Genomic DNA, 12,777 nt, shown 5'->3' with positions numbered 1-12,777 from the left:
AATCTCCTTAAAAGAGGAATTAAAAAATGTAAAGATTATTTATTTATTTGAAGTATATTTTTTAAATACACAATGCTATTTAAAGTTGTAACCATTTCTCTAGTATCATTGTTATGAACCACAAAGGTTAGTTAAGTAACTACTCACAATTGATTATGTATTCACTGGTTAGGAATGTCTGTCTACGTTAAGTCAGCACTCTGAACAAAAGATGAGTAATAATACATAGTTTAACCTAAAAGATGTTCACTCTTTAATCCATATATGTGATTTCCTCTACTATAACATTGAGTCATTATACCAACATTTAAAAAATACATCTTTCAAACCTTTTCAAAAAAGTATTGCACAATGCATGGAGAACCTTCCATTTCAAGGCTGTTACTAACTGTTGTAAACTCTCAAACGGTTTTGTTACTTTGTTTGAGAAACAGTCGATTTCGAAATAGCCTTTCTAAAGACTGAGGGATCCAGTCCCTGAAATTGTGGACGTAAACTCAGTAGCCTCAGTAGGCCTCTAGAGCATGATGCTGATTCAGCGGTTTGAACAATGGAGCTAGGGATTCTTTAGGTTTGGTCAGGTATAAAAGAAAGGGTTAAACCAGGTAGAAAGTCAGTTCAGGAGCAGCAACCAGCAGCACAGTGAGCAAATATGTCCAACACCAGCATGAACATGGGCAGGGTAAGCACTGGCAAGATTTCTTAGAATAATTCTTACTTTTTTTTGTATAACAATCCATTTTCATAGATTGTTATACAAAAGGGCTCTTGTGCTCTAGCACCCCAAACTACAACATGATCATTTTACTTATCCCAATAACCTGGTTACCAGTGGGACTAAATAGCGCTGCAAATTCCTCTAAAATGTTTGTTTCATACAATTGTTTAATTCATAGAAGTGATTCCCTTTTATTTTCAGGCCACCTTCTATGAGGACAGGAACTTCCAGGGTCGCTCTTATGAGTGCAGCTCCGACTGCCCTGACATGTCCTCCTACATGAGCAGGTGCCAATCCTGCAGGGTTCAGAGCGGCTGCTTCATGGTGTACGAGCGCCCCAACTATATGGGAAACCAGTACTTCATGAGGAGGGGAGAGTACTCAGACTACCAGAGTATGATGGGAATGAGCGATGGTATCAGGTCCTGCCGCATGATCCCCATGGTAGGTTGAAAATATGTAATCTTAAAATAGACTGATCTTGTCATTGAAAATACAATTCTCATATTACAAATGTTTATATGTAATGTATCTGATCAATGATACCTGTTCTTTCCCACTAACAGCACCGTGGAAACTTCAGGATGAGGATCTACGAGAGGGAGAACTTCGGAGGTCAGATGCACGAGATGATGGACGACTGTGACTCCATCCAGGAGCGTTACCGCATGTCTGACTGCCAGTCCTGCAACGTGATGGACGGCCATTGGCTGATGTACGAGCAGCCCCACTTCAGAGGCAGGCAGATGTACATGAGGCCTGGAGAGTACAGGAACTTCAGGGATATGGGCATGGGAATGGGAGGCATGAGCGGTGGCATGAGGTTCATGAGCATGAGGCGTATCATGGATAACATGACTATGTAATTTTCTCAAAGGTTGTACGGAAATGGTTGATTAAATTTATTTCAACATTTTAAAACTGCTACATTTTCTTATTTTTGTGATTGTTTTACTCCGAGCTCTCCATGTTAAAACATTTCATTATTTCACTCTCCTACATCTTTAACATTTCAAATTTCTGTGTAGATATCTGTTAGTTCACAATATATGTATGCTGATGTAAAATAATATCCCGTGATATTTAAAATCTTTAATTTAGAAAATATTACTTGATCCTGACATATTATTTTGCAATGCACAATTTTAATGATTTTCAAATAAACTCACTTAAAAAATGTAAAAAGATAACAAAGTTATCTAAAATAATAATTATAGGGTTGGCGGAAGGTTAGCAACAATTAATTTGCATTTGTTACAAATCTCATATCTATAAAACCACGGTCAAGGAGTAATTAGACATGCAGCAAACAAGTATAAACGTTGTACTAGGTAACAATGTGTACCTGAATAATTACCTAAATACATATGTATTAATGCCAATACAAGTGTACATTGTTAAGCAAACTCATTCATTTACTATTGTATGTTATAATAATCTAAATTCAAAAAAGCACTCTCACATCTGAGCTGTCTTTGTTGCAGGTGCATGGTAACAGTTGAATAAGATGAGAAAAAATAAGAAACCCGCACACTGTTATTGCTAGTATCGCTGCTCTTTATTAAGCTTTAGGTATCGGCCTCAAGGCCTTCGTCAGAGCTTTTGTGTGTGTTCACAACCTGTACCACTATGAAGACACTACTTTACCCACATACGTTCAATGTATCAAATGGGGTTGTTGTCGATGGATAATAAGCAAGTGTTACCAAATATAAAAATGTGCATTTCATTTACTTAACCAGGTAGGCCAGTTGAGAACAAGTTCTCATTTACAACTGCGACCTGGCCAAGATAAAGCAAAGCAGTGCAACAAAACTGTCACGACTTCCGCCGAAGTCGGTCCCTCTCCTTGTTCGGGCGGCGTTCGGCGGTAAACATCACCGGTCTTCTAGCCATCGCCGCTCCACCTTTCATTTTCCATTTGTTTTGTCTTGTTTTCCCGCACACCTGGTTCACATTCCCTCATCAGACTAAATGTATATTACCCTCTGTTTCCCCCATGTCTGTGTGTGGAATTGTTCTTTGTGTAGTGTGTTACACTACAGGCTGGCTTGCGCTAGGTTTGTTTCAAACCTAGGTTTGTTTGTTTTGTTCATGTTACCGTGGTTGTGCTTTGTGCTGCCTCGCCTGTGCCTTTGGGCCAGGGTGTATATTAAAGTTCTCCTGTTATCACCCATCTCTGCTCTCCTGTGCCTGACTTCCCGGCAACCAGTCACTCACCCCGTTACAAAAACCAGCAAAACAGAGTTACACATGGGATGAACAAACGTGCAGTCAATAACACAGTAGAAAATCTGTATACAGTGTGTGCAAATGTAGTAGGGAGGTAAGGCAGTAAATAGGCCTCAGTGGTGAAGTAATTACAATTTAGAAATTAACACTGGAGTGATAGATGTGCAGATGAGGATGTGCAAGTAGAAATACTGGTGTAAAAAAACAAAAAACAAATATGGGGATGAGGCTTCTGATGTTAACATGCATGAACCCAAGGCATTTCCCGTTAAAGAAGTCAACAAATGAGAGCGCCTGAGGACACACAGGGCCTGGGTTAACCTCTACATCACCCGAGGAACAGAGGAGGAGTAGGATAAAGGTACAGCTAAAGGCTATAAGAACTGGTTGTCTAGTGCGTTCAGAACAGAGAGTAAAAGGAGCAGATCTCTGGCGTGATAGGATAGATTCAGGGCATAATGCACAGACAAGGGCATGGAAGGGTGCGAGTACAGTGGAGGTAAACCTAGGCATTGAGTGGCGATGAGAGAGGCTGCATCTCTGGACTCACCAGTTAAGCTAGGTGCGGTCTCGGCATGTGTGGGGGATAGGGCAAGGGAGCTAACCGAGGCATGTAGAGCAGGACTAGGGGCTCCGCAGTAAAACAAAACAATGAGAGCTAACCTAAACAACAGTATATACAAGACATATTGACATTAGAGGGAGGCATAAAGCAATCAGAAGTTTTGATTGGGAGGGCTAAGACAACAACGGGTAAACAGCTACGACAACAATAACGGGTAAATGGCGATGAATGGGCAGAGGGTCAGTTAGCTACACACCTGAGTTTCAGGCTGGGGCCGACAGATAAACCAAATTAAGTACCTTGTTAATGAACCGTCCAGTAGGCATCAGCTGTGTAGCCGAGTGATCATAGGGTCCAATAAGCAGCAATGGACGAAACAGGGAGCCGCTCGGCAGTCGTCACTACGCTAGGCAAGCATGAGACACAGCGCTCAGAGAGTTAGCGGGCCGGAGCTTGTAGCTGGGTCCTCACTGACATCCACGACGCAGAGGCCGGTTGAGAGCACATCGGCCCAAAATACGTCAGCAGACCAGTCGTGATGGATCGGGCTCCGTGTCAACAAAGGGTCCAGGCCAATTGGCAAGAGAGGTATTGTAGTTGGTGTACTTTGTTTGCTAGCCGGGGGAATGGGCCTAGCTTGAGGCTAACTGGTGCTTCTGGACAAGGGCGTTAGCCACGATAGCCACTCAATAGCAGCTAGCTGCGATGATCCGGTGTAATGGTCCAGAGCTTGCGGCAGAAATCCAGTGATGTAGTGGGGTAAAAAGCAGTCCGATATGCTCAGGGCTGATATCGCGCTGTGCAGACTGGCAGATACTATCCGGGCTATCTGTGCTAAAGCGGCTGGTGTCTGTGCTAAAGGTAAAGACTGCTAGCAGTGGCTAACAATGACTAAATAGCTAGTAGCTAATTAGCTGGCTAGCTTCTGACTATAATTACTATAATTACATTGACGACATCGTCCCCACAGTGACTGTACGTATTTAACCAAACGTAATGGTTTACAGGCAGGCTACCGCTTTCAAGGAAAGGGACATGGACGCTTACAAGAAAGCCCGCTACTACCTCCAACAAGCCATCAAACATGAAAAAGGTCAATATAGGACTAAGATAGAATACTACTAGACCTGCAAACTGTGGCAGGGTTTGCAGACTATTATGGATTACAAAGGGAAACCGAGCCATGAGTTGCCCAAACCTCTCAGACGAGCTGAATGCCTTCTATGCTTGCTTCAAGGCAAACAACACTGAGGCAGGAATGAGAGCCCCTGCTGTCCCTGACGACTGTGTGATCTCTCTCTCTGTGGCCGATGCGAGTAAGACTTTAGAACAGGTTAACACTCGCAAGGCCGCAGGGCCAGACTGAATACCAGGGCGTGTTCTCAGAGCATACGCAGACCAGCTGGCAAGTTTCTTCACAGACATTTTCAACATCTCCTTGTCCCTGTCTGTAATCCCAACATTTTTCATTTGCAACCATGAAATGCTTTGAAAGTCTGGTCATGGCACAGATCACACTATCATCCCAGACACCTTTCCCTCTTGTCCTCTGTGTTCACCCACAAATATTTGAACATGCACAGCTCCATAATATTATTGTTGATTTTTTTAATGAAGAATTAAAAAAAACTATGAACTGTTTCTGATTTTCCAATTATCCTTGTATTAGTTCTTGCTAAGTAAATAACAGCATTTCCACATTCTCCTCTATGTATTTTGAATTACATCTGTGAAATCAGGTTTCAAAACCAGCCTTCTAATGTTATCTAGCTAGTTTTAGAGTGAAGACATTGTCCGTGTTAGAGAGGATCAAAACCTTAATGTATCATTGGTAAATTGTGACTGACTGACTGACTGATCTACAAATAATAATGAGTCGTCATTTATGATGCAGGGTTCTTTGCAGATCAGTCAGTTGGCAGTCACCTGCACTGGTGGCTACTATGTCAAACAAGCCTAGTGGCCGGGGACTTCAATGCAGGGAAACTTAAATCCGTTTTACCTAATTTCTATCAGCATGTTAAATGTGCAACCAGAGGGGAAGAAAACTCTAGACCACCTTTACTCCACACACAGAGACATGTACAAAGCTCTCCCTCGCCTTCCATTTGGCAAATCTGACCATAATTCTATCCTCCTGATTCCTGCTTAAAAGCAAAAATTAAAGCAGGAAGCACCAGAAGCAATGGATTACAGGCAACATTCGCACTGAGCTAAAGGGTAGAGCTGCCACTTTCAAGGAGCCGGACAAATCCCGCCATGTCCTCTGACAAACCATCTAATAGGCAAGTGTCAAAATAGGACTAAGATTGAATCGTACTACACCGGCTCCGACGCACGTTGGATGTGGCAGAGCTTGCAAACCATTACAGACTACAAAGGGAAGCACAGCCACGAGCTGCCCAGTGACACGAGCCTATCAGATGAGCTAAATTACTCTATTCTCGTTTCGAGGCAAGTAACACTGAAACATGCATGAGAGGATCAGCTGTTCCGGACAACTGTGTGATCACGCTCTCCATAGCCAATGTGAGTAAGACCTTTAAACTGTCAACATTCACAAGTCCGAGGGGCCAGACAGATTACCAGGACGTGTACTCTGAGCATGCGCTGACCAACTGGCAAGTGTCTTCACTGACATGTTCAACCTCTCCCTGTCTGAGTCTGTAATACCAACATGTTTCAAGCAGACACCATAGTCCCTGCACCAAAGAACACTAAGGTAACCTGCCTAAATGACTACCGACCCGTAGCACTCACGTCTGGATCCATGAAGTCCTTCGAAAGGTCATGGCTCACATCAACACCATTATCCCAGAAACCCTAGACCCACTCCAATTTGCATACCGCCAAACAGATCTACAGATCTGCCCTTTCCCACCTGGACAAAAGGAACACCTATGTGAGAATGCTGTTAATTGACTACTGCTCAGCGTTCAACACCATAGTGCCCACAAAGCTCATCACTAAGCTAAGGACCTTGGGATAAAACACCTCCCACTGCAACTGGATCCTGTACACATCCGCCACGCTGATCCTTAACACGGGGGCCCCTCAGGGGTGCATGCTCAGTCCCCTCCTGTACTCCCTGTTCACTCATGACCACATGGCCAGGCACAACTCCAACGCCATCATCAAGTTTGCCGATGACACAACAGTGGTAGGCCTGATCACCGACAACGATGAGACAGCCTATAGGTAGGCGCTCAGAGACCTGGCCGTGTGGTGCCAGGACAACAACATCTCCCTCAATGTGATCAAGACAAAGGAGATGATTGTGGACTACAGGAAAAGGAGGCCAGAGCACGTCCCCATTCTCATCGATGGGGATGTAGTGGAACAGGTTGAGAGCTTCAAGTTCCTTGGTGTCCACATCACCAACAAACAATCATGGTCCAAAAACACTAAGACAGTCGTGAAGTGGGCACGACAAAGCCTATTCCCCCTCAGGAGACTGAAAAGATTTGGCATGGCTCCTCAGATCCTCAAAAGGTTCTACAGCTGCACCATCTAGAGCAGATATTCCCAAACTGGGGTACAATGTTGTCGGGGGTACGCTAAATAAAAATGTAATTCACATTTATATAAAAAAATATATACATTAGTAAGGCCCATAGAGACACATACCAGCTCTACTGGTAGTACTGCTACTACCAGCAGTACTACACCTGCACCTGTTGATGACACAAGTCCAATGCCAGCACCAGTTATTCTACATTTGTTGTTAGCCAGCTAGCATGGACACTGAAAGTTGTGAATCTGATGCAGCCAAACAGCTACTGCTCACTTACCCGGGAAAGCACAGTACAACAGACAGGGACGTTCGACCATCGAAGAGGCACAAATAGGATGAAAACTGCATTGATTTGTGGTTCAATTATATTGGGAGTAGTGCCTTTCCTCAGCCACAGTGGGTGTGTATGTGCAATATACACACAGTATGTGCAACAGTGCAAAAGTACTATCTCACAACTCGATGAACCCTTCACTCTTGCACAGACATTTAGAAACAAAACATGCCAATTTGAAAAATAAGCCACAGGAGTTTTTTTGAGCGAGAATTAAGACAACTGTTAGGAAAATTATGATTAAATGACTGAACAAATAGTCTTATTTTAAATGAAACTGTAACTAAGTAAACGTATACTCTGTTTTATTATATCTTATTAACAATATGAGTTCATAAGAAGGGATTGTGTGACATTGACAAGGAGTAATTAAAGTTAATGAACACCATTCCAACTAGGAAGAAAGGAATGGTTTGTGGATTAAGTAAACAGATAAGGTAGTTAACCTATGGTTGAACCGACGAAACTGAGCTCTGGGGTGTTTTAGATAAGGCTGTGAGTGCATTCCTAGGTTTTCTGTTAATTAGAACTGTCAGCTAAGTGGTGATCGATAATGGTGAGGAGTCAAAAGTTAATTCAGCTGTGTTGTGTGTCCTGTGTATGTGCTAGTGGGTCAGAATGAACTCAGAATGAACTTTTAAAGTTCCCTTTGTCTCGGTCGGGAGGAGGGGATTCATTCTAGAAGCAATGAAATTACGTCATGTTATTGTATTTAAACTGTTGCTCGTAGTAACGTGGCAGCGCGCTCGGAGAATAAATTCTGTTACCTATTATTGATAAGACTGGTCTCCGTCTATTTTATGCAAACAAGAATCTTACAAATTCTCATAAAATAGATTAAGGGAATTAAATTAATGAAAACACATTGGTATAATTAAATTACAGTAACAACAACAACTTTCGAGTAGTAAGACATGTATAAAAGCAACAGATACCATTAATAAGAAGGGTCTAGAAGCGTCTTATATGGTGAGCTACCGAGTGACTTGAACAAACAAGCCCCATACTATTGTGGAGGACTTAATTCTCCCTGTTGGCGAGGATATGGCTGGTACAATACTGGGGGAAAAGGCCCAAAAAAGTATATAGACAATGTCTTCATCCGACAACACTGTTTCACGAAATATCAGTGACATTGCAGGACATGTTTTGAAACAATTACTGCTTTGCAAGCCAGTGAATTATATGAGTTACCCAGCAGCATCCACCGAGAGGCTCTTGCTGCCAAGGGAATGCCTGACAGCTTGAAAGATGTTTTCGCCACTACAGTGAAAATGGTTAACTTAGTTAAAGCATGGCCCCTGAACTCTCGTGTTATTTCTGCACTATGCAATGATATGGGCAGCGACCATGTAATGCTTTTACAATATACAGAAGTGTGCTGGTTATCAAGGGGCAAAGTATTGACACGTTTTTTTTTTATTGAGAGACGAGCTTAAAGTTTTCTTTACTGCCCATAATTTTCACTTGTCTGACCACTTGCATGATGACGAGTTTCTCACACGACTGGCCTATCTGGATGATGTTTTTTCTCACCTGAATGATCTGAATCTAGGATTACTGGAACTCTCCACAACTACATTCAATGTGCGGGACAAAATTGAGGCTATGATTAAGAAGTTGGAGCTCTTCTCTGTCTGCATTAACAAGAACAACACACAGGTCTTTCCATCATTGAATGATTTTTTGTGTGCAAAGGAACTCAAGCTTACGGACAATGTCAAATGTGATATAGCGAAGCACCTGAGTGAGTTGGGTGCGCAATTACGCAGATACTTTCCCGAAAAAATATGACACAAACAACTGGATTCATTATCCCTTTCATGCCCTGCCTCCAGTCCACTTACCAATATCTGAACAAGAGAGCCTTGTCGAAATTGTAACAAGCGGTTCTGTGAAAATGTAATTTAATCAGAAGCCACTGCCATATTTCTGGACTGGGCTGTGCTCAGAGTATCCTGCCTTGGCAAATCGAGCTGTTAAGACACTGATGCCCTTTTCAACCACGTATCTATGTGAGAATATATTCTCGGACCTCAGTAGCATGAAAAGTAAATACATGCACAGACTGTGTGTGGAAAATGATTTAAGACTGAGACTCTCTCCAATACAACCCAACATTGCAGAGCTATGTGCATCCTTCAAGCACACCCTTTTCATTAACCTGTGGTGAGTTATTTACAAATTTCGATTAACAAGTAAGGTTTTTAATGTAAGATGGTTAAATAAAGAGCAAAGTTATTGATTATTATTATATTATTACTTGTGCCCTGGTCCTATAAGAGCTCTTTGTCACTTCCCACGAGCCGGGTTGTGACAAAAACTTACACTCATTCTTATGTTTAATAAATGTATCGTATAGTGTGTGTGTGGCAGGCTTACAATGATGGCAAAAACTACATTTGAGAGTGCGCTGACCCTGATGCTAGAGATGGTACGCAGCTGGAGGTTGAATGTTTGAAGGGGTACAGAACTATAAAAAGTTTGGGAACCACTGATCGAGAGCATCCTGACTGTTTGCATCACTGCTTGGTATGGCAACTGCTCGACCTCCGACCACAAGGCACTACAGAGGGTAGGACGTACGGCCCAGTACATCGCTGGGGCCAGGCTTCCTGCAATTCAGGACCTCTATACCAGGCGGTGTCAGAGGAAGGCCCTAAAAATTGTCAAAGACTCCAGCCACCCTAGTCATAGACTGTTCTCTATGCTACCGCACGGCAAGTGGTACCGGAGTGCCAAGTCTAGGTCCAAAAGGCTTCTTAACAGCTTCTACCCCAAAGCCATAAGTCTCCTGAACAGCTAATCAAAGGGCTACCCAGACTATTTGCATTGATCCCTCCCCCTTTTACACTGCTGTTACTCCCAGTTTATTATCTATGCATAGTCACTTTAACTCTACCTACATATACATATTACCTCAATTACCTCGACTAACCTGTGCCCCCACACATTGACTCTGTACCGGTACCCCCTGTATATAGCCTCGCTTTTGTAATTTTACTGCTGCTGTTTAATTATTTCTTAGTTTTATTTTCTATTTTTTTACATATCTATGTTTTACTTAACTCAAATTTTTCTTAAAACTGCATGTAAGGTGTATTCGGCGCAGGTGACAAATAACATTTGATTTGATTTGAGGTGCATCTTGTTTCCATTGATCGTCCTTGAGATGTTTCTACAACTTGATTGGAGTCCACCTGTGGTAAATTAAATTGATTGGACATGATTTGGAAAGGCACACACCTGTCTATATAAGGAATTGTCCGTAGAGCTCCGAGACAGGATTGTGTCAAAGCACAGATCTGGGGAAGGGTACCGAAAAATGTCTGCAGCATTGAAGGTCCCCAAGAACACAGTGGCCTCCATCATTCTAAAATGGAATAAGTTTGGAACCACCAAGACTCTTCCTAGAGCTGGCTGCCCAGCCAAACTAAGCAATCAGGGGAGAAGGGTCTTGGTCAGGGAGGTGACCAAGAACCTGATGATCACTCTGCCAGAGCTCCAGAGTTCCTCTGTGGAGATGGGAGAACCTTCCAGAAAAACAACCATCCCTGCAGCACTCCACTATTCAGGCCTTTGTGGTAGAGTGGCGAGAAGGAAGCCACTCCTCAGTAAAATGCGCAAGACAGCCCGCTTGGAGTTGGCCAATAAGGCACCTAAGGACTCTCAGACCATGAGAAACAAGATTCTCTAGTCTGATGAAATGTATATATAAATTTACATACAAAAAAACAGTTTTTGCTTTGTCATTATGGGGTATTGTGTGTAGACTGATGAGGGTAAAAACTATTCAACCCATTTTAGAATAGGCTGTAACGTAACAAAATGTGGAAAAAGTCAAGGGGTCTAAAAACTTTCCGAATACACTGTATGTTTGCAATGGGTGTCACTGCCACAGTCAATTGTTTCTATTAAAGGTTTTGTGGGACCTGTTCCACAATGAAAAAAGGCTTTTCAAGTCTTCTAGGGACCAAGTCACGTGGAAACATGACTATGGTACTTCAGCACTCTATAGGCCTCTATACTATGTTGCTGGGTCAGGGGTTTACACAATGGGGCACACAGATTCTTTGGGTTTGGTCAGGTATAAAAGTAAGGGTTAACACAGACAGGACATCAGTTTAGCAACAGCACAGCAACTCAGTGAACAACAATGACCACCACCGGCATGAACATGGGAAGAGTAAGCATTATTAGAAAATTATTTTGAATACATGAATCTCTATATTATCTTCTTTACATTCAAAACTAAAAGCTTCTTATATTTGTTGCATTTATTGAAATATATATTGAGAAATAATAAATAAAAACCTTGTGTTTTCAGGCCACCTTCTACGAGGACAGGAACTTTCAGGGCCGCTCTTATGAGTGCAGCTCCGACTGCCCTGACATGTCCTCCTACATGAGCAGGTGCCAATCTTGCAGGGTTCAGAGCGGCTGCTTCATGGTGTACGAGCGCCCCAACTATATGGGAAACCAGTACTTCATGAGGAGGGGAGAGTACTCAGACTACCAGAGTATGATGGGAATGAGCGATGGTATCAGGTCCTGTCGCATGATCCCCATGGTAAGCCGTATGATATTCAGGCTGCTGTGACAGTCCCACTAGAAGTAGTTGTGTGATAATAATCACACATATCATATTGGCCATGTGAGCTTATCAACAGTCTGGTGGAATCAGTAATTATTTCAAATATTTTTATTTACCAAATAACAGCACCGTGGAAACTTCAGGATGAGGATCTACGAGAGGGAGAACTTCGGAGGTCAGATGCACGAGATGATGGACGACTGTGACTCCATCATGGATCGTTTCCGCATGTCTGACTGCCAGTCCTGCAACGTGATGGACGGCCACTGGCTGATGTACGAGCAGCCCCACTACAGAGGAAGGATGATGTACATGAGGCCTGGAGAGTACAGGAGCTTCAGGGATATGGGCATGGGAATGGGAGGCATGAGCGGTGGCATGAGGTTCATGAGCATGAGGCGTATCACTGATATGTGCTAGACCAAATAAAAGTGATTGGTAATCCGTAGCAATTGAGTGTGCTGCATCATTTCAATAATTTGGTGTTTTGTAATTAAATCTAGATATGGCATACCCACTGACGTTAAAGGCACATTCATCATCATCATTCAGACATGTCTATTTCAAATAGTAGTTTTCCTGGCATTGTTACTAGAAAGATTTGAATAACATTTACAGTTGAAGTCAGAAGTTTACATACACATTAGCAAAATACATTTAAACTCTGTTTTTCACAATTCCTGACATTTAATCCTAGTAAAAAATTCCCTGTCTTAGGTCAGTTAGGATCACCACTTTATTTTAAGAATGTGAAATGTCACAATAATAGTAGAGAGAATTATTTATTTCAGCTTTTTTTTCGTTCATCACATTCCCAGTG

The 12,777-nt window shown here is 42.5% G+C and overlaps 1 protein-coding gene across 1 annotated transcript; it reads left to right on the top strand.

Annotated features, from left to right (window-relative positions):
- Positions 1-611: 611 nt before the first annotated feature.
- Positions 612-12,377, top strand: LOC139385838 (uncharacterized). Its single transcript, XM_071131091.1, has 6 exons — positions 612-682; positions 920-1,162; positions 1,285-1,580; positions 11,519-11,549; positions 11,691-11,933; positions 12,084-12,377. Exons 1-6 carry the CDS (start codon positions 653-655, stop codon positions 12,375-12,377), a joined length of 1,137 nt encoding a protein of 378 aa, XP_070987192.1. The 5' UTR covers positions 612-652.
- Positions 12,378-12,777: the final 400 nt, after the last annotated feature.

The sequence above is a fragment of the Oncorhynchus clarkii genome, chromosome 3 (assembly GCF_045791955.1).
Source record: "Oncorhynchus clarkii lewisi isolate Uvic-CL-2024 chromosome 3, UVic_Ocla_1.0, whole genome shotgun sequence".
In the NCBI taxonomy this organism is placed as follows: domain Eukaryota; kingdom Metazoa; phylum Chordata; class Actinopteri; order Salmoniformes; family Salmonidae; genus Oncorhynchus; species Oncorhynchus clarkii.
Note: the sequence above shows the minus strand (reverse complement) of the source record. Positions and strands in the feature narration are given on the sequence as shown.